Consider the following 21,725-nt stretch of genomic DNA (forward strand, 5'->3'; position numbering starts at 1 on the left):
TTGTTCGTAGGCTCGTTCGCAGCGAGGACCCGCGAGCTTCTCAGAGACGAATGGTAAATCAGACGAAGCCACGCAAGGGGATTCTCAGGAACACGATGGTGAGTTCATGATCGGGACTGGAGACTGCGAGGGGAGACCCTGATCTGGGCCGGCGGCACGGCAGAGGGAAGCCGCCCGACTGGCCGGAGCTCCGCAGTCTCCTTTTTCCGCGACCCCGCGCTGCACCGTGCCGTATGCGTCGATGCACAGTGGCTTGTTTCTTAGGAACGGGCTTTTACGCAGATGAGCGGGAATGAGGGGTAATCTAGCTGGCACTGTACGGTGTATCAGGGACGCTGGACAGCGACTATTGGCCCCCTCGCCCCCACTGCAGCAGCTGCAGTTCGATCGCTAGCGCCCTTCTCCAATGGCCCCAGCGGCCCAGTGCAGTCCAGGCGAGTCCACCCACTGTCCACTGTCCACCCAGCAATACCAGCCAGCCAGACACCTTGCCAGACAGACACCGGATGCCAGTCCAGTGGCATTGCTGCATTGCTCCAGTGGGGTCGCCAGGCCCTGGACATGGCAGCACCTCCATCGTCCAGGGTGTCTGAGGTCCCCGCTCCCCGCTATGAGGTGAGCTGCTGCTGGCTGTTGTGGTGCGTGGCTTCCGCAGGCTTGCTTGACCGCCCCTCGATTCCCGGTGCCGGTGCAGTTTCAAGGGACAGCTTGAACTTTCCCGATTCCATTGACCTCAACAACCTCCCTCCACTCTCTCTCCCTTCCGTCTTGCTTCTTTCTTTCTTACTTCCTTCTTTCCAACAAACAAGATCCAAACAATCAAACAGACACAATGGCCACTGCTCAGATCCCCCCCGGAGGCACCTACCTCGACACCTTCAAGAAGTCCTTTGTCGACGTCCCCGTCGACGCCGACAAGGAGAATGCCATTGCTACCTCCGAGTTCCTCGACGCCGCCGAGTCTCTGACCACCATCTTCGGTAAGCCGAACAATGAACCCGCGCTCAATGCTTCCTTTTTCTGACGAGCTGTTCCACAGATGCCCTCGGTGGTGTCGCTTTCGGCCCCGTTAAGAGCGACATGGGCGGCAACATCAAGGTACGGAACACCCCTCTTTGACGACGCTCTCCCTGTCGTCTCCCTGCCTCCGAGTCTCTCCACAGCCGACAATACCTCCGAGTTGAGAGAAACAATGGCTGATTCGTTTCCGCCGTACAGAAGATCCGTGACCGTCAGCTCGCCGCTCCCGGCGAGTCCGCCAACCTCCAGGAGCTTGTCAAGAACGAGCTGGCCACCAAGAAGCACGTCGCCACCGAGGGTCTCCTCTGGTTGACTCGGTAAGCCCCCACCCCCCCCTACGCACTCCATGACAAGAGGAGAAAGACAGAAGCTAACGGCATTGTTTGCAGTGGCCTCGAGTTCACCTGCATCGCCCTCAGCCAGAACGTCGCCAAGGAGTCCGAGGAGCTCTCCGAGTCCTTCCGCAACGCCTACAGCACCACCCTCAAGCCCCACCACAGCTTCCTCGTCAAGCCCATCTTCAGCGCCGCCATGAGCGCCTGCCCCTACCGCAAGGACTTCTACGCCAAGCTCGGTGACGACCAGGACAAGGTCGCCTCCCAGCTCCGCGTCTACCTCGCCGCCCTCGAGAAGATTGTCGGCATCCTCAAGGGTTTCCTCGCCAGCAAGGACGCCAAGTGGTAAAAAATACATGTAACTCTTTGATATGAACATAAAGAGAAAGGAAACAATGAAAACAAAATAAGGATATCAATCGCGATATGATGTAAGAAGCAACATGTCGGTCTCCGCTGCGGTGCGAGTACATCGTCAGCTACGAGCCAGTTCACGCAGCCTAGAAATGAATCACGCCGTCGAAACTCGGACAAGGCGTTCTTTGACCAATCATCGACCAACACAATACGCTTGTCCTTATACAATGCTCTTTGAAGTCTCCAAGCATGTTGAGCGATGTCTGAGGACAGCTAACCATATAAGCTCTGCCTTTACCCAACCTTACAGTCGGGTAACAGCATTAACGACAGCAGAATTTCGGACTCGATTCTCCAAAATCATCTAGAACGCACTTGACCAACCCACACAATGTCACACAAAATCATGACAAGGGTCCAGGGCCTCAATGGCGCGATGGGCGATTTCCAAGTCAGATTACCTCCCGAACTTTTTCTGCGCATCGCCGAAGAACTAGGAATTATAATTATGAGCGATTCGTTTCAAAATCAGTTGGCTCAAGATGAAGCGAACGGCTCTCTGGCCGAGGACGATTCTGAGCAAAACATCGATCATGCGGTGAGGCAAGTAACAGTCTGCCTGCAGGAATGTCCTACTCTGTCCATGCTCCGGGCCAGCACAGTTTCCCGGTACTTTCGCGAAAAGATTCTATCTATCGCTCTCAAATGGGATGCTGCCAGCGAGAATCCGTTGGCCATCCACTTCGCTGCCTCGAGAGGATATGCAACGTTACTGAGCAACGCCTTGAAGCAACCGGGTGCGGATCCAAACTACACTCCAACAGGTTTCGGTCACGCTGCATTGTCCCCCGTCATGGCCGCAACATATATGGGCCACTTGCAGAGCGTCCAGCTACTCCTCGATGCCGGCGCTAATGTCAGAGACCTCGAGGGGTTGGAACAGAGGTGGCAAGTGGCTCCTCTAGTCGAAAGCTTCACCACGCAACTCCGTAATGCGATGAGCGTCAACCGTTTTTGCGTCAGGTCACCACTTCATTTGGCTTTGCTGGCACCCGAAAACGCAGTAGAAATCTTTCGGTTGATATTTCAAAATGTCACGCCTCAATCCCAGGACCAGTACATTGCCAATCCCAACACAAGAATGTTCGCTCATGCCGTTGCCCAGGATCACGTCGATTTAGTAGACACCCTAATGCAGTCTGGGGCGCAATTAGATCATGGAGGCCAAACCTCCCACGGTCCGAGGATTCCCGTCCTCCATCATGCCGTCTCTGCGCAAATGATTCGCAAGCTTCTACAGGTCGGTGCTTCCGTACAGACGCCTCGCGGAGTCGGTCTCAACGCGTTACACGCCGTCTGTCTGCGCCAAAAGAACTGTGGATCAGCTGTGCAGGAACTAATCAACAAGGGAGTCGATGTCAACGAGATCACTGGCGGCGGCCCTGAGCGCAACACGCTGATTGATATCGGTGACTCTGTCAGCCAAGTTCTGGAGGGCACGATTCCTCAGACGGCATTAAACCTCGCTTGCCGGCAGCTTAATCTTGCTCACATCAAGATTCTCCTCGACAACGGTGCCAATGCCATGGGCACAAATCACAACATCGAGGACTACAAGGACGAATTAACAGGCGAATACTTCCAGGCATCGCCACTTCACGACCTCTTCCTTCCAGAAAGCCTGCACAAGAACCCCGTGATAGGGGACAAGGCCAAGATCAGCGAAGCCATCAGGGGCGCCATTGAGTATCTCTTCACACGCCATGGCCAGGTGGCTCTTCAACGTGAACACTGGGTCGCCAACCGACACAAAATCACGCGCAACTCTCATCGTATTGGCAAGATAGACCGAGATTTCTGGTACATGATCGAGCACAGAAGCAACACAAGAGTCATCGCAAAATACACCCCGCTTCAGCTCTTTTTCCTGCAGCCCCTCGTTGACGACCCGTCTATACCGGAAGCAATGTGGAACGCATGTGACATCAAGGAACAGATTAACAGTCTGATTGAGCCTTTTTGCGTCAGTCCCCTCATCGCCCTCCTGAGCCACCGCTTCGATCACCGCGTTGGAGACCTGAACTTCTACCGCCACGAGCTGCTCCGGTGGCTGCTCACACACGGGGCTGACCCCGACGAGGCTGACTTTGAAGGATTCACCCCGCTTCACTACGCAGCATTCTGGCTTGATAAGATAGCCATCAAGATTCTCCTTGAATTTGGCGCCAAAACTGAGACCAAGGCCGAATGCCTCTCGCCCCTTGACGTGGTCCTCGGTGGCGTTTACAATAGGCACCAGCGAGATGCCTTGCGAGAACCGTTCCACGACAGCTTTGACAGTGCCTGGAAGACAATGGTGAGACGCGTTGATCAGGAAGAAGAGGACATCTACGGCCTGGGGGACGCCATCCGTCGCTGGGATGAAAAGAATCAGTTGCCAATGTGCGCTCTTCCAAACTATGAGCTGAACCCGAAGTATGCCTTTGACAGCTCTGAGCCCTCGGCTCACATGAAGGCCCAGCACTTGCTCCCGGAGCTGCAGAGAAAGATGACTGAGCGCAAGAAGAGACTCGTGGACATGTTGCTTCCGAGGATGCCCCAGCTTCACGCAGCCCTAGACCCGAGCCGCTTTCGTCAAGATCCCACCGACGACTTGCCGACCACGCTTGATTGGGCTTGCGCGACGGGCCAGAGTAATTATACCATTGAATGTCTGTGCCAGGCCGGATACAAGATGGGTTTGAGAGTACCCAAGGCCCCATTTCTGTACATGGACTTGAGGACTATCGAGTCCAACTGGACTCAGAGGCGCTCGGAATTGCTGAGCACGTACCCTCAGGCAGTGCCTCTCATTCCAATCAGGAATTGGTAGGAAAGGGGAACCAGATCGGGGGGCATATTCCAATATCTAGACGTGCGAATTGGTTCGCAGGTGTCGCGTGTCGTAGCATTCTGGTTTACGTGAACGGAGAAATGTAAGATGATGGTGTCAGTGCCTCGTTCGCCTGTTTATGCTCTGGTTCTCATTTGTTTGAGTTCTATTTAATGTGATAGTATCATTGCTGGCTAATGAGAGTGAGATGGATAACATCTATTGATTATCGACGGGCTAGGAGTACAACTATGTAATAGACTTGAAGAACATGTCTTCACATAGCCCATGTCCCTGTCTACACTTTGAGCCGATTGAGAAACAGGTCTTCTCGGGCAGCTATTCACCATAGAGCATCATGCCCTCATCGTTTACAGCGCGTCGGAAGTGACAATCTCCGACTCAACGAGTCCATACCCCTCGACGGTTTGGTTTCCCTGATACACACCAGAGACGGTAACATATCCCTCGTACGTCGGCAACAGCCCGCCCTCAGCGACCATCTCCTGGTCCGGCCTCACGCTCGAGATGGACAGCCTCGTCGCGTCGCCTAGCTCAAGCGTCCAGTCCAGGGGGTACACGGCCCCCGACGACGGCGAGGTGTACGTCCTGTTCGACGCCACCAGCGACGTCACGGGCACGACCCTCTGCACATCACGTCCCTCTCTGATCGTGGCTAGCCCGGCCGCAGCGCCGGCTTCCTCCCACACCCACACGGACATGGGCACGTCGTAGGCCTTTTGGTCGGGATTCTCGAGGTGAAGTTCGAACCATGACCAACCTGGGGGCGCGCCGCCCCACTGCCGGTCGTACCAGGTCAGCGAGCGCGCCGGGTCAACGGCGAGCCGGGTCCCGTTGACAGCGATCCAGCCGCGCGTGAGGCCCGCGGGCATGCTCCACTCGTAGACGGTTTTGTTGCGGGACTCGAAGAAGCCGAGGCCGCCGTTGAGGAGGATGGGCGCGGAGGTGGAGAAGGCGAGGTCGAATTCCACCCCGTCCTCGGGCCTGGCGCTCCAGGTGCGCAGTTCGGAGACGCCGTCGGTGGTGCTGGCCGAGCCGAAGCCGTAGTCGGGGAAGGAGGTGTTGAACACGCCGGACGGGGAGAAGGGGGGGATGGGGCTGGTGATGACTTGGTACTGCGCGTAGTAGGTTGGGTCGGTGATGTCGAGGACGGAGGCGCGGTAGATTGCGATGCTGGGGAGGAGGTGGGAGAGGACGAGGTAGGAGTGGTTGTTGGAGGCGTGGATGAAGGAGGGGGACCAGAAGGAGCCGGGGGAGGGGAGATTGTGTGTCTGGTTGATTGTCTGCGAGACGGCGGGGCTGAAGGTGGGTAGGTTGTGCTGGAGAGGATGTGTCAGTTTGGGTGTCGTGTGTGTGTGTGTGTGTGTGTGTGTGTTTGGTCCCTTGTGATCTGGCAAATACTGCTAAAGTAAACCGCTACACCACACGGGTGTGTATCACTTTGTTCATAGACCGCTCTGGCTAGCATCTAAGGTGAGTTGGTGACAAGTCAAATGTTTGCCTGTCAAATCCAGGCGCGGGGACTTTTCCACGACAACGACACATTCCTAGAAAATCGACATTTACCCCAAGCCTCCATAATGTGTGACGCCCCTTTATTTCCTAGGCAAGCTATCTCTTTTGCTACGCCCTTTGAGCACAGCATTACAGCGAGTTGAGGTTCAAAGTGTGGACTTCTGATTAATTCAACTAGGTCTACTATGTTCAAATTCTTCAGAACAGGTGTGTCTGAATACACACAAATGTGCCCCTTATTTGTCTCCATCAACGTCAAATTTCCTACCAATACTGTGAAATAGTGTGCTCCAACGCTGAAAAGAAAGGCTTTTGGGTGTGATCCTAAGAAAAGTTTCTGGCGACAACCCGTCTGAGACTAGTCGAGAAGCTAGTGTATGGATTAGAAAAGCATACCCAGCCATTGGCAACGACCATGTATCAGTCAGTATCCCTCATTCATGTAAAGCTGGTTCGGAGTTTTCTCTTATAGAAGGTAATTCCATAGCCAAAGTCAGTTGATACACCGCATCTATGAGACTTAATGCAAGGCATCCCGTGTCCCATTTAGCCAATCCAAGGCCTCAAGCATCGCGGAAGAGTCAGCAGCTTGCTAAGCAGACCGCCATTTCAACAGATCAGCCATTTTCCCGGCACGACTCGAACATCATTCACCTATCAAGCCGAGGAAGGCTCGAGGAGACCAAGAATACGATCCCAAGTGGAGGAGCCCTGCTGATAGAAGAACCTCAAATCGCTCTGAGTGCGACAGGTTCTCAACCGTCATGGACAAGGCTTGCGAAATGGCATATATATATACACCGCCTCATCTTCACATGTGTCACGAGAGAAATTGGCAGGGTAAGAGGACGAGGACGAGGTGGAGATGACGCAAGAATGGCATGGCATGCAGAGATGCGAACCGAGGAATGAGCTATTAGGGTCATGTTTAATGGTAAGGAGATCCTATGGGTTGTCAGTCATATGGAATCTTACCATGAAATATTCTTGTCCGTGTTGAATGTTTCATCCCGTTGAAGTCAAATCCTTTAATGACAGTTCAAATGAAAAGGCGTCACTAGGCAGGGCTGCAGTCAACAGTAATGCTATCCTCTTCTATTGTTTTCCTAGAGCTCACAATGAACACAGTGTGTTCTGTACTTAAAGATTCAGCTACAGAGCTATTGTGTCATGTGAAAACCCAATGTGACGATAATCGCACACGATATTCGAAAGCTCCATGCAAATCAGCAAAAAAAAACAAAACCCGATCAAGGTCAGCATCTCGATTAATGAGACTATTGCTATCCCCCTCTCACCGCTGTCTTCTACCTTGATAGCTCAGCCGTCAGCATGCTGACTTCTATTAAGTTCTTCTCACCGCTGTCTCAGTGTGTCGTCACAGGACGACAAGCGCTACCATACGTGGATACTAAATTCCATTTACAACACGCAACTAAGGACTTTGCCGTTCAGCCGGAGTAGAAATCAGCGCACTGACATGGGAACTTGTAGGGGCAGAATTCTAGAACAGGCCATGCGGCTTAAGATTGCGGGACTTTTGGAAGCGCCACTCTCATCATTGCGATGTGATGATTTTCAAGATTTACTGACTCGAGGATACGCGGGGCATCCATAAGGCTATCAGACTGGCGGGAGCCCGGTGACCGGGGTTGATGCCCCGTCATCTGAATAGAAGAAAGGTCGCTTACGATTCTGTATCATAAGAGCTACCAGAATGTCCGGTTGTGTGCAAGTTCTTGGCTGGCAATTCTCACAACTGATGGCGTTAAACGCATTTCATTCTAGACTTGGATCGAAGGGGATATACAACAGCCTATGAAGTTGAGTTGAAACCGAGTCAAACGGCTTGATGGGCGATCATTTGCAGCACCGTCAGCGAATCGGATATTCTTCCAAACCTCATCATGCTAAGATTCCGCTGCGTTTCCATGTAGTCAAAAGTTGGAAATTACCCGGGCTTCGCCTTGTAGCTATACGAATATTAGCTAAGACGGCCCTTTCTCGATGAAACCGTGACTGATATCCAAGATGGCGGGACCAGGATAGGCCGTGTTGCAGCTTGAAGGACGGACGCAGTAATAAGGGGGAAGCGGGGGACCCTTTGTCTCGCTTACACCCAACTCAGTTGATGTGCGGAACTACGGGAACATCCCGAAGATCGAAGCCAAGGACTGTCTCTGTAAGTGAATTGAGAGCTTTCGTGGCTTAGCGGGCAACTTGCGAAGGAATCTCTCGCGGTGGGTTGTGCATCGTCGACTGATTCAAGCAACAACTGACCGACGAAGTTGAGGACCTAATCATCCACTATGAGGCCCATACATGGAATTGATCCGTTGATTCGCGGGAATATCGTCTATACATTCGGTTGCCTACAGAGGTCGAGCTGGACCGTGGGGTGGGAGATGTTCAGTGGCTCGCCTGGAGTTGCTCTTAGCCGGGCTGACGTTCCCACCCGTCTCGGTTAGAGAAGCAACAAACACGAAACCGACGGGGGGCCTACGCAAGTCTACGGAGCGACTTTCCTCCCCTCGCCCCGAAGAGCAGGTCGAGTTGTTTGCTGACATTTTCTGACTGATACAGCATCTGCTGTCGAGGGCAAATGAGGCCTGCGGAGAAACTCTAATATGTTTCCTGAGATTGCATAGTTGGGATACCGGGAGCAGCGGTGAGATTAGCAACGGGATGCCGATGGCCTTCGGGTCTGGAAAAGCCCCCCGCCATTCCGGCAGAAGGAAGCCGAACCACTGGGTAATCCGGCATCTCTCAGAAAGCATGAAGTTCGGAAGGCCGTGGAGGAGGAGTGCTCCTTGCGATAATCATCACCGGCCGGCCGATCATGGAACAACCCAAAATGCAACTGCACACCAAGACGATAGTGGTTGATCGACCGGGACAATGCGACGTAAGGAGCAATGACGTTCCATGGAGGGAGAAAGGCTCACGATGCACGCTCCTCATGGCGCCAAGCCCTGCGACGGAAAAGGAGCCGTGGGAGTGGCCATGGAGACGTTACAACTTTGTTGATGGTGGAGAAACTGGAGTCGCTTGGCGGGAAATTTTTAAAATGATTCGGGATTAGCGTCAGGGGCGGGATGGGCTTCTCTCCGATCCCTGCCTGCAGGTTCGTCCTGTCGTTGCCAGTTGGATGGATATGATGCAGGGGTCCCGTCAGGAGGAAGAGGATCATTGCACTGGGAGCTGACAAGAGGGACGGGGTCGACCTGACGGTCTAGATTTTCGGGGATTTTTGGTTGTTGGGAGCGCGAGAATGCTGATGCCAATTAGATTGTGTAGATTGGAGCCCAGGCTGATGGGTTTCTTTTGATTGGGGATGATTTGCAAGGCGAATTGCTCCGTAGTGCGGTTAGCTGAGAGAACGAGCGCAGCGGCTATCTGCAGGATGACCCGTGGAGTCACAGAGAGTGGTTCGGGAAGTTTTTGGTGTCTTGTCTTGTCTGTGGATTGTGATGTCAGGAATCCGGGGTTGCGTCGGAGGCGTGTTGGTGATATATGAAGAGTGCTGGGAAAAGCATCAAAGGCGGCGCTTAGGAGTTTGAGAGAGACAGGAGAGTGCGCGTCTGTCTTGGGTAGTGCCGTGTTGTGACATGATGCATGCAGCTGTCATTCTCTCACGACAGACATCAAGAGCCTCCTAGGACATCGCCGTGTTCAATGGCGTTCGTTGAGGCATATCCGTAGCATCCGCGGAATCGGGTCACGGTCAATCTCGAATCATCATTTGGATTTGCGATGGACTCCTCCAGAATCCATTTCGTAGCTAAACGAGAAAATCAGTCATCATCCCAACGTGCATAGCGCCAATAACGAACGCCAATTAAGATGCGACTCGGTAAAGCCAACCGCCCAGGCGACCCCGGACGGCGCTGACAGCCGCGACAAGGGTGATTCCTACCGCGATTCCTCTCGTGGTTCCTCCCGTCAGGAGCAGAGGATTGAACGACACGATAGGGAGAACGGATACGACATGCTGTACTATCAACGACGCCTGATGAACTGCAAGCAGCATCTTCAACCAGGTGGCCTTTGATGATGTTACAGTATCTCCTTCCCCAGATTTTCGGAATCTACAACTAATCAATCTTCAATCGGTTTAACCTGTAGAAGCTACAGCAAGCCTACATACACCAACAACACGAACAGCAGCACAGGTCGGGCCAGGGCTTGAAACGAGACCCAAGTGCTGGGGTGACCCATTGGTGGAAAACAGCGGCGCCACTCCACCCGTTTGACATGAATTAAGGAGGGACGGGAGGCGCTCTCTTTTCTGCTTTTTTCTGAAGCTCTGCAGCTCTTGGTAAAAACAGGGACCGCGAAGGGGCGCTACAGCGCAGACGGAGACACCCAAGAGCCTGGACAACTCGCCTGGCCACCCCCTAGCACCGCGTTCCTCCGGGTCTATCGTCTGAAGTTGAGGAATTAAGATCGGGTGTCAAGGCCTTGGGATGGCGCGGGCGATGTGCAATGCCGCGATTGATGCAACTCAGGGAACAGAACTTTACTCTGTACCCTAATAGGGTCCCTCGAGACCCAGACCTGGTCAGAGGGAAACGAGACAGCCGTCGACGCATAGAAACAGCGGGAGTTTAACACAAAGTAGAGATGAAGTCAGCGTGAGGGATCCCCAACATCAACAGCCGTCGCTTGTCAATGTCAATGTCAATGTCAAGTCAGCAAGCAAGCAGGACCACCTGATGTTCTGACAATGACCCGACCCCCGGTTTCCGTGCTAAAGCCATTCTCGGTTGGCGTTTCTGGCAGACAAGCCCCAAGCCCAAAGAAGCCCAGATGGCAAAGAGCTCGAAGCCACCCCGGGCCGCTGGTGGGGAGAGACGAAATTGCACCCTCCGCCGCGTTTGTGGTGGTGAAACGGCCAGGGAGATTTGACCAGCCCAGGATCGTGCTATCTTAACTTACAACTCACTTTATTCACAGAGAGGGGGGCACAACTCGGCTGCGCAGCCAGCAATACGGACGGGCCCTGGACCCGGCTTTGCCTTGCCTTGTCGCTCGCTGTCACTGTCCGACGAGGCGGTCCGCCCACACATTTGTGGATGTTGATGGGCTCCATTTCACTCGTTGGCGACTTATTAAATGGAGGGAAACACCACACCTTTCGTCCGCAGATAGGACTCTTTCTCCTCTTCTCTGCCTCAAGGGATTGTTGACCATCCTTGCCCAACCGACACTCTTTTTTTTTTTTTTTCACATTCGTTCATTCATTCTTTCCAATAGGCTTAGTTCCTATCACAGCAAACCAAACGAAACATCACGAAGACAGTATCCGACTGTCAACCAACCATCCGACCGATTTCCATTCTTTTTTTCTAGGGTGACTTTGAAAGTTCCTGCTTTTTGCAAGCGATCAGCAACATGCACTTCCTCTCCATCCTCGGTCTCGCGGCCGTGGCCGTCGGCCAGCTCACCTCGTCTTCCCTCGAGAAGCACGTCGACTCCGTCACTCTGAGCAAGTCCTTCAACCCCATCAAGGAGGCGTACTGGACCGGCTACCCCCACCACCGCCGCACCCCCTTCGCCGTCTCCCCTGATGGAAAGTCGGCATACCTCGCCTACCTCGACTCCTCCGAGACCGGCGTCCACGTCCAGCCCATCGACCCGACCACCTTCGCCGCCACCGGCGACCTGGTAACCATCTCCGGCGGTAAGGAGGCCGGCGGTCTCGTTGCCCACAACGATGGTTTCGCCATCCTCACCAACGAGGCGCTTTCCGGCGTCACTGACCCCGTTGCCGTCCTCTACCGCTACACCAACGGCAAGGAGACCTTCAAGACCTACCTCGGCGGCCCTGATGTCGACCAGGGCCAGGCTATGATGTCCCCCGACATGAACGGTGACCTTGTCTTCTCCGAGAAGGCCGGCTACTACGCTGCTTACATCGTCGTCACCGCCTACGAGGGTTCTGCCACCGGCCACTTCGGCGATGCCATCCGCTACGTCGACACCACCGGCAAGCTCACCAACATCGCCGGTGCTTCTTCCTCCTGGGGCTGCTCCCACAACACCGGTATCGCCTTCGAGGCCGCCGACGAGGCCCCCTTCGCGTCCCTCTGCGCTGAGGACCAGGGTGCCATCTGGCTCAACACCAAGACCCAGGGCATGACCAGCGACGGTGTCAAGGTTTCCAACGAGCACGTCATCAACGGAGGTGCCAACGAGGCCATGGGAGGCATGTCCGGCTCCTACAGTGTCCTGGCCCGCTTCATCGGCGCCGACTCCTACATCTTCTCCTGGGTTTCCCGTGGTGCCAAGGACCTGACCGCCAACGAGTGGATGGGCAGCGGCTACACCACCTCCAAGAACCGCACCAACAACCGCAACGTCGCCATCGCCCTCTTCTCCGACAAGAACACCCTCGTCGGCGACCAGGCCACCTCTGAGGTCGGTGCCGCTGACGGTGACAAGCAGGTCAACTGGATGACCTCCGGCACCAACGACTGCTCCAACGCCCACGCCGCCGCCTTCGACAGCTCCAAGGCCCTCGTCACCTGGGAGGAGATCTCCAACCCCATCTGCGACTTCGACGCCATGGGCTGCAAGGGTACCTTCGCCGGCACCAAGTTCCAGATGGTCGGCAGCGACGGTAAGAAGGTCGGCGAGGCCGTCTCCGCTGACGACACCTACGTCGCCGGTGACATGGTCACCATGTCCGACGGCCGCATCTGCTGGCCCTACGTCTCCATGGACTGGAAGCTCGACGGCCCCGTCACCGGCTCTCCCGTCTCCAAGATGTCCTTCGCCTGCATGAGCGGTGGCTCCGGCTCCGGCGGCAGCGCTTCCGCCGCCCCTGCCTCCTCCGCGGCCGCTTCCACTGCTGCCCCCGTTGCCTCTTCCGCCCCCGCCGTCTCTTCCACCGAGGCCGTCGATGCCGTTGCCACCTCCGCCGGCTCCGCTGACCCCACCTTCGCCTCCGGCGCCGCCCCCGAGCCCATCTTCTCCACCATCTCCGGCTCCGCCCTTCCCAGCTCCAGCGCCCCCGCCGCCTCTGCCCCGGCCGTCGTCCCCTCCTCCGAGCCCGTCGCTTCCGTCCCCGCTGAGACCCAGGCTGCCGCCTCCTCTTCCTTCTCTGCGCCCGCCGGCGCCCCCGAGCCTTCCTTCGTGACCGTCTCGGCTGACCCCGTTGCCTCCTCTGCTCCCGCCGGCACCGGCCTGCCCGTCGAGACCATCCCCGACGCGCCCGCCACCTCCGCCGCCTCTGCCGACCCCGTCGCCACCCAGGCCCCGTCTTCCGCCGGTGCCTCCAAGACCAAGACCCGCAAGCACCGCACCAAGACTCGCAAGGGCCCCAAGCCTACCAAGGGCGCTGGCAAGCCCGGCGGCTCGGGTTGCGTCAACCGCACCACCATCCACACCGTCTATGTCACCAGACGTTAAGTGGTTCTCCCGTGATTGAGGAGCGAGAAGAAGGAAGAAGAGGGGCGAGGAGAAAGGATGCGGGGGGGGGGGGGGGGGGGCGCGCTACGCGGCACTAGCCGCCGTGGTGAGGTCCTACCTTGCTTGGAGAATTGTAAGATGAAGAGAAGGACGCGCCGCAAAAAGCACAACACTCTCTGAACAAAAGGTGAAAGGATTGGGCTTGAATGAGATTCATGTACATACTACGTACGATTTGTACACAATTTTCCCAGCTCGCGTTCTGCAGTCTCTGTCTTCGTCCGCTTGGGTGAAGATGGAGGACATAGTGACGCGAGTCAAGGCCAGTGGCCGATTTTCAGCAATTGAACCAACTCAGTTCATCACCGGTTGTCGGGAGCAATTTGCATCCATGACGTCTTTGCCATGTTCGTCGTCGCCCCTTGTGAATGATTTATCTGGGTGCGAGGCACTCGGACTCGCTTCATCAACCGTCAGGTGGGAATTACCAGCTCCACGGTTTCTTGGCTTTATTATGCGGGCCACTGGGGTCTCGGAAGAGGCCGAATGAAGCTATTGATTTTTCAAAAGACGGATTAGGAAGATGATGAGTTGTTTTGGGAAGAACGCGAGAGCGAAATGTGGTACGGCAGCCGGCAATGTTGTCTTCTGCCTCCCCTGTGAGCTGTGATGTGATGGAGCATGACCGGCGAGTCGTGAAGCTTTGTGAGAAACGATAGACTCTCAGCACGTGTTGGTGAGGGCGGGAAATGAAAGAGTGGCATTCGGACTCTATCACCGAAGGTAAATAGCTACATTCGGTGGCCAATATTTCCCCATAAATGTTACCCTTCCCCTCTTTCTTTTCACTGACAACCAATTAGATTTCGCAACTCAAAAGACGCCAGGAAAACTCCATCCAAAAACCGCCGTCCAAGCATCGGCCATCCTCTTCTTCCAGAGAAATAAGAGGCGGCCTAAACACCCTGAATGGACATCCAGCGGGTCCTCCCTGTGTTCCTGCGTCCGAGCCCCCCCTGCAACACCACACACACACACACACTCAACTCACATGCTGCCTCCAGGGGCCTCTCCTGTCAGCAACGCCGACAATGCGCCGTCATTGGGGGCTATCGCTGACAGCTGAGGGGTCCTCGTGGCCTGAATGGACCAAAGAGCACGCAGAAGCCACGCTTTCTGCAGGGAACACGGGGCGAAGCGGCACTCCATCGCGGCCGTTTGTCCCCTAATTGGCTCAAGTAGCAATAGGAGCTGCCCCAATCGTCACGCCCAAGACAGCGGGATGCGCTGGATTCACATTGATTCAATCTACAGCCCACGATATGCTAGACTCATTGGCCAATGATGTGCCATGAAGGTATGAAAGATGCCATCCCTGGCCGCTGACGACGTCTTCTTCGGGAAGGACCCCTGGTGCAGTCTAGCTCGAGATGTAAGTCGCCCTCTTCGTCCACCTGATTCCTACCTGACGGCGGCGGCGGCGCAATCGTCCACAACTCCGTCACCAACAGCCGGCCCTTGAACCCCTCGTCTTCAGCCCAAAAAGACCCTTTTGGTGCCAATTGTTACCGATTGAGCAGATGAGCGGCATTCCCCGTCAGAATCACATCTCAAATCGTCCGCCGAGTCGGCACCAAGTCCCGCCCGCGGCCAGTATCCGTCTTGTCGTCGGCCTTGCGCCCATCACCACATCCCAAGATCATGAGAAGCTAATGCAGGAACGTTGCATTCGTCATCTACCAATCCTCATCTTCCCCTCCTCTTTGCCCTGAAGACCCCGGTCTCGTGGGAAGGATACCAGATAAACTCGTGGTCCTGACTGGGCCTCACGCCATCTCCTGCCGCGCCTTATCCCCATTCAGCCGTCCATTGATGTGAGCCACACGCCTTTTGAGCTCTTGGAGGAGAGAATGCGCGGCTCTGATTGCCGGCGCCATGCGCCCTTAGCGGCAGCTCAATCTCAGTTACCATGTGTCCATCACCTGAAAGGGGGATAGCTGTGAGAACTTGGAGGGTGGAAGGAACAGACGATGTGCATCCTGCGAGTGCTCATATAAGGCCTAGTGGCCGCCTCTGCCGTAAATTCTCTCAATGTTGAAGAAGCAGCAGCACCTGTTTGTTGGTGATCTCGCGATCCTCCAGTCACTCCTTGACCCCTGCCAAGCCAGCTCAGATTCTGAGCGTCCTCTCTTTTCTTGATACCCTCAGCAACAATTACAATACCCTCTTTATTTTCTTTACTTTAGATACCCACGCTCATTAAAATGGTCCGCTCAAACATCATCGGCCGCCTGCTGGCCGCCTTCTTCCTGGCCTCCGGCGTAGCCGCTCATGCGGAGGGATGCAGCTGCCACGACGACGGTGTTGTGCGCGTCACTTACATCGTCGTCGAGATGCCCGAGCAAGAGCCTGAGAACTTCCCGGTGTACTCTACTCTTACCCCTTCCACCACTCTCCAGACCATTGCCACACCTGTCCCAACGGGAAAGGTCACTGCCCAAGCCGCCCATGTTATCGAAGACATCCCGGCCTATGAGCCCGTCGCCGCGAAGCCCGAGACTCTCCGGCCCGCCGAAAACACCACACACACCTTCGGTCCCACCATCGCGCCGGGCATCGACACCAAGGACCCCGCCAACATCGTCCCGGCCAAAAATATCTCGCTCTACTACTCTGCCACCGAGACCGAGGAGCAGGGCTCCATCAACATGACCCTCGCCCTCAACAACCCTGCCGTGGTCCTGGAGCAGGTCGACGCCGTAAAGAGCGTCGTCTGCGACGACAACGAGCTCACTGTTTCTTTTTCTGGCTCTGAGGCTTTTGACCAGGCGGTCAAGGACTGGTCCGAGTCTGAAGAGGGTTTCATTCTCATCACGAATCATATGGGCAACTGTGACGCCGAGTTTGAACGCGGCTTCTTCATGGCCACGGGCCTCACGCAGAGCAGGGATGACCTCTCCATCACCGTCGCCGCCTCCAAGGAGGAGCTGACTAACATTGCCGGCCAATGCGAGATGTCCTTCTCCTCCCTGCCCGCGGCCACGCTCACCAAACGCCTGACCTTAGATCCGAGCGTCTCTATCTCCTTCTCCGAGGGTCTCGCCGATAACACCGTCCTCTTCAGCGACGGCCAGTACATCAACGTGACCGCCGACGAGGCATGGTTCTCCTCCTCCATTACCTTTTCAGGCTACCTCAAGTACAACTTCTGGGGTTTCAAGCTCGAGGCGCTGTACTTCGACCTGGACACCACCTTCGACTCCGCCGTGGGCCTCTCCGTCGATGTTGCCGCGGCGTACAGCCACCAGCTCAAGTACGCCCCCGACGAGCTCGCCTACTCCCTCGTCTCAGTTCCAGGTGTCGTCCAACTCGGCCCGGGTGTCGCCTTCGCCGTTGGCCTCGACTTCGACGTTTCTGCCGCCGTGGGCGTCACTGCTGGGTTGAGCGTCAACCTCCCCGATGGCAACGTCCACCTCGACCTTCTCGACAGCAGCAAATCTAGCGCCACGGGCTGGGAGCCCAAGTACAGCAGCTACGCCAACATCACCGAGGCCGCGGACGTGCGGGTCGATGCATCTGCGGATGTGACTGTGGAGCTGGCCATCAAGCTGCTCGGTGGCCTCGTCGACCTCAGCTCTGGTTTGACTGCTACGCCAGGCTTCGACAACCACTTCAAGCTGCGCGGTGAGCAGAACCTGGGTGCGGCGGGCAACTTCACCAGCGCGCCCGTAGCTAGCGCCGAGGTCCCCTCGGACGGGCTCATCTGCGCCGAGAAGAATGGTGTCGAGCTTGCGACCGATTTCTATTTCAATCTCACAGCGTTCGCGACAAAGTTCTGGAGTGCAGAGTTGTACCACACCCGCGTGCCTCTCTGGGATCTCTGCTACAGCTTCTAAGTGTTGTTGGCACCTAGTCTAAGAGACTCTTCCCCACCACGTGTATTCACTTACACACCTTGACGAATTACCTCTTCATGATTGTATAATACTATTTCATAATGTCTATCTCAAAAAGGGAAGGGAATGAGCGGATTATACTATCCGCGGAAGAAAAACCCCCCTTGATTCAAATATACATACTCTGCCGTATTAGGCCCTCTCAAGCTTATTCGTAACCGTAATGGCATATGTAACGATGGGTCTCGGTCATACTTGACTTGCCGCACCATAAACATGATCAACCGGGACTTGTGGGCGACGATCGCTGATTTTCACTGTGAACGACAATGACGAGCAGCCTGCTCCGTACACTGCTTCCAATATTAGAATCACGGGGAAGAGACAAGCTTGGTTTGGCGAGAAAAAGGAGCTTGGCTCATGGGGGAAAATACACAGGGGTAGCCCTCACCTGGCGCCTGCGACACGGCTGCACGGGAGAGAACAGAAAGTCGAGCCGTCAGCGCCATTCACGAGCTGCTCACAGGCCGATCAAACTCCCCACTTTCCGATGTGCCTAACACATCCCCCGGGGCCCAGAGCCTTGGTTCCCCGTTTCGTTAATGGCAATCAAGCTTATCCTGAGCTTTAATCTGCGTTCTCACTTAGGCGCCGTGCTACTGTACGATCTTCGCTGCTACTAGGGGCCCAGCGTTCATCACGTCTGGAAGCGTTTCAAGAGTTCGACGCCCGGTTACGGATGACAGATGACGTTATTTTAGTTGATGGGATTGATTAGAGGAAGAAGGGACGAAATTGAAAGTGGCCGCCATGGCCGCCCTAGCTATTGTTTGTCTACCAAAAAAGATCTAGAAGGAGTGGGCAGCCATTTCTTCACTGTGAAGTTTGGCCCCAAGACGTTGTAAGGATAAGAAGGATTAAGTGATTGAGGGCGTGGTGCAGAGCCAAGACTTTTCTGGGCGATGAGACGACGGAGGTCTCTGAGACTGATGCGACTCATCGAATTTTTTGTGGAGACTTTTTTGACGTTTTGGATGGTTGATGTGCCCTGTTCCGTCAGACTTGGCTCGGAGGCCAGGGGTGGATTGCGGAGGATCCTGGACATCCTGGACACACACACAGCCATCATGGATACAGCATGGATACGCGGAGAACTTGGCAGCAGCACCCAACTGATGGGAAGAACTGCGTCCAAGGTCTTTTACAACTTTCTTTACGGTCGGGTTGCTTGGCACATGCCACCGGTCTGAGGATTCGATGTGATGTTTCACGGGGGGGTTGTATCCCGAATGAGATAGGCCTGGATTTGGACCCGCCATGGCTGTACATGGCTGATTCGTTGTTGGGAGTTGAGACTCTGGCGCAATGACAACGGATGAATGGCGTGAATAGTTCAGGACTGACGGGGTTGAGGTCAGATGGCAGATGACGGGCGGAAGAGAAAAGTTGGGATATAAAGATTGGGCTCTTGGCTGACAATCATTGACTTACTTCACCTCTTCACCTCTCACGCCTCAACAGCTACCTCTTCCTCTTCTCCCTTTTTTCCTTCCCTTGAGTTGAGCCAGTCTCATTCTTTAAACTACTCGGGTAGTAGTCTAGTTCGTGTTAGCAATTTTTATTCCATTCTTTTTCACCTTCTCTTATTACCATCTTTTCATACTCACTACACTCCAGACAACATGAAGTTCTCTCAAGCAGCCATCATCCTCATGGCAGGTTTTGCCGTAGCCGCACCCACTACTTCCGACGCTCTCCGCGTCCACCAGCGTCAGCGAAGAGCCAACGGTGGTCAGGGCAGCGACCTCATCGCCCAGCTCCAGAGCACCTTTGACAGGAACAACCCGAACGGCACCCCCGCCACCGCCGGAGACCCAGCGGACCTCAACGGAGATGGCGTGATCAACGTCTTCGAGGCCGGTGCTCAGGCCAGCAGGCTCAAGCTCAAGCTCAGACGTGGAAAGGGCAAGAAGCAGCAGGCCGCGGGCAACAACAACGACGATGCTGCGGACGCCGCTGGTGGCAACGCTGACAACGCTGACGCTGCTAATGGCAATGCGGACAACGCCGCGGATGCTGGCAATGCCGGTAACGCAGCGGCCGGCAACGGTACCGCCAACGCTGGCGGTGCCGCTGCTGGAGGCAAGAAGCAGAAGGCCAAGGCCGCGAAGGCAGCAAAGGCAAAGGGCGCCAAGGCTGCCGGCAAGAACGCGGCCGCGGGTGGCGGAGCTGCTGCCGACGCCGGCAACGCAGCCGCAGGCAACGGCACCGCAAACGCTGACGCCGGTAACGCCAACAACAACAACAACAACAACAACAACAACCAGGCTGGCAATCAACAGGAGGGCGACAACGAGCAGCAGGGTGACAACCAGGACGCCGACGACGCAGCTGACGGTGCCGCTGGTAACGCTGGAAACGCCGATGCCGGTAACACTGCTGATGACGCCGCTGATAATGCTGGCAACGCCAACGCCGGAGGCAAGAAGAACAAGGCTGGCAAGAACAACAACAACGCTGGTAATGCCGCGGACGCTGGAAACGCTGCTGATGATGCCGCTGATGGCAACGCCGCCGATGGTGCTGCTGATGGTAACGCCAACAATGGCAATGCCCAGGACGGTGCCGCTGACGATGCCGGCAACGCGGACAACGCTGCTGACGGCGCTGCTGGAGGCAATGCCGGAAACGCCGCTGGTGGCAAGAAGAACAAGAACGCCGGCAACCAGAACAACGCTGACAACGCTGCGGACGCTGGTAACGCTGCTGATGATGCTGCTGATGATGCTGCTGATGATGATAACGCCGCCGACGGTGCCGCCGGAGGTAACGCCAACAACAACAACAACAACAACAACAACGAGCAGCAGGGCCAGAACGGCGCTCAGGATGGTGCGCAGGACGGTCCTGCTGACAACGCCGGCAACGCGGACAACGCTGCTGACGGCGCTGCTGGAGGCAATGCCGGAAACGCCGCCGGCGGAAAGAAGAATAAGAACGCTGGCAACCAGAACAACGCCAACAACGGTGCTGCAGACGACGCTGCCGGTGGTGCTGCTGACGGAGAGGACGCCACAGACGATGCTGCTGGCAATGCCGGCAACGCCAACGCCGGAGCCAACGGCAAGGCGGCGAACAAGGCCTCGAAGAACGCTCAAGCGCGCCGTTTTCTCCACAGGATCTTCTAAGTCGTCATTTCATTTCAGCAACAATTCTGCCAGTGTGGTGTTTAATATGAAGGATTCCAATGATGATGAGGCCCAGAAGGGGAACGGGAACAAAGCCAAGCCATCTTCACATGAGGGCAACGCTGGAGAGGATAATGTCGATCAGACGAGCCATCATCTGGACTCCGGACCTGGGATGGGTTTCCCGGATTTGTTGGATTACTATGAGATTCGATGTGATGAGTGAAAATTTTATTATTTCTTCTACTGGCATTCTGTTCCTTTGCGAGCAATAAAAATAGGGGAGAAAAAAATCTGTCTTTACTGTATTATAATTCAAGCTGAATCAACAAGCGATCGTGTTGATGCTTGACCCATACGGCTTTTACTTGCTATGCAACATCTTGTGATGGCATCACCTTGGAATGAGACAAAATTGGCTGTTCTCTGTGAATCTTCTGGGTAATGGTTCTTGTGCAGTGTAGTCTTACAGCTGATCGTCTCGTCGTTGAATGAAGCGTGATGATCAGGGGCTACAGTGGCCAGAATCATAAAAAAAGAACGGAAACAGCTGGGCCGATATGGAGAAGCCCCTGTCAATAACTTGGACAGAGTTTCGGCTTCATCTGAACTTGAACGGCTTTAACGTCAGTCTTGACTTTCTCCGCTCGGCTCGGCGTATGGCCCCCCTGTCTAGGATGAACCAATCAGAGCAAGTGTAATGCAAAGAAACAATTGTGAACATGTTTAGGTTCAGTTAAGCTAACCATTGGGACCTCAATTTCACGATGATGCTGTAATTAGGTCGTTCAAGATCACGATGAGGTGCATACCTACATGTGTCCCACTAAGATACACTCTCTCGGCGTGCAGCGGTGGGCTGATTCGGCCCATTCGGGTGCTAGTTCGCCACGGCCCGCCGAGATCCAGGGCGGTGGGACCGGGCGCGCCCCGGGCGTCTTCTATGACGAGCCTCTTGCGTCAATCCTCCCGACGTCACAGGCCGGTTACTCGTGTGGAATTCTAGAACGCGTCTGTGTGATGCGATGTTTTCGGGGCCGATAAAACCTCACGGATGAGATTGTCACCTGGGCAGTGAACGATTTTCTGTGTAGAGTATCCCAACACA

The 21,725-nt window shown here is 55.3% G+C and overlaps 4 protein-coding genes across 4 annotated transcripts; all 4 read left to right on the forward strand.

Moving 5' to 3' along the window:
- Positions 1–832: 832 nt before the first annotated feature.
- CGCA056_v005504 (Pleckstrin-like proteiny domain-containing family A member 8) lies at positions 833–1,704 on the forward strand (the record flags this gene model as incomplete). The annotated part of the gene is made up of 4 exons (XM_037320756.1): positions 833–980; positions 1,040–1,098; positions 1,219–1,337; positions 1,410–1,704. 4 exons carry the CDS (start codon positions 833–835, stop codon positions 1,702–1,704), a joined length of 621 nt encoding a protein of 206 aa, XP_037181883.1.
- Positions 1,705–2,118: 414 nt separating this feature from the next.
- On the forward strand, positions 2,119–4,584 carry CGCA056_v005505 (Ankyrin repeat domain-containing protein 50; the record flags this gene model as incomplete). Its single annotated transcript, XM_037320757.1, has 1 exon — positions 2,119–4,584. One exon carries the CDS (start codon positions 2,119–2,121, stop codon positions 4,582–4,584), a length of 2,466 nt encoding a protein of 821 aa, XP_037181882.1.
- A 6,930-nt stretch (positions 4,585–11,514) lies between these two features.
- Positions 11,515–13,533, forward strand: CGCA056_v005506 (uncharacterized protein; the record flags this gene model as incomplete). Its single annotated transcript, XM_037320758.1, has 1 exon — positions 11,515–13,533. One exon carries the CDS (start codon positions 11,515–11,517, stop codon positions 13,531–13,533), a length of 2,019 nt encoding a protein of 672 aa, XP_037181885.1.
- A 2,264-nt stretch (positions 13,534–15,797) lies between these two features.
- Positions 15,798–17,429, forward strand: CGCA056_v005507 (uncharacterized protein; the record flags this gene model as incomplete). Its single annotated transcript, XM_037320759.1, has 1 exon — positions 15,798–17,429. One exon carries the CDS (start codon positions 15,798–15,800, stop codon positions 17,427–17,429), a length of 1,632 nt encoding a protein of 543 aa, XP_037181884.1.
- Positions 17,430–21,725: the final 4,296 nt, after the last annotated feature.

The sequence above is a fragment of the Colletotrichum aenigma genome, assembly GCF_013390185.1.
Source record: "Colletotrichum aenigma strain Cg56 chromosome Unknown KSG_Cg56_contig03, whole genome shotgun sequence".
Classification (NCBI taxonomy): Eukaryota; Fungi; Ascomycota; class Sordariomycetes; order Glomerellales; family Glomerellaceae; genus Colletotrichum; species Colletotrichum aenigma.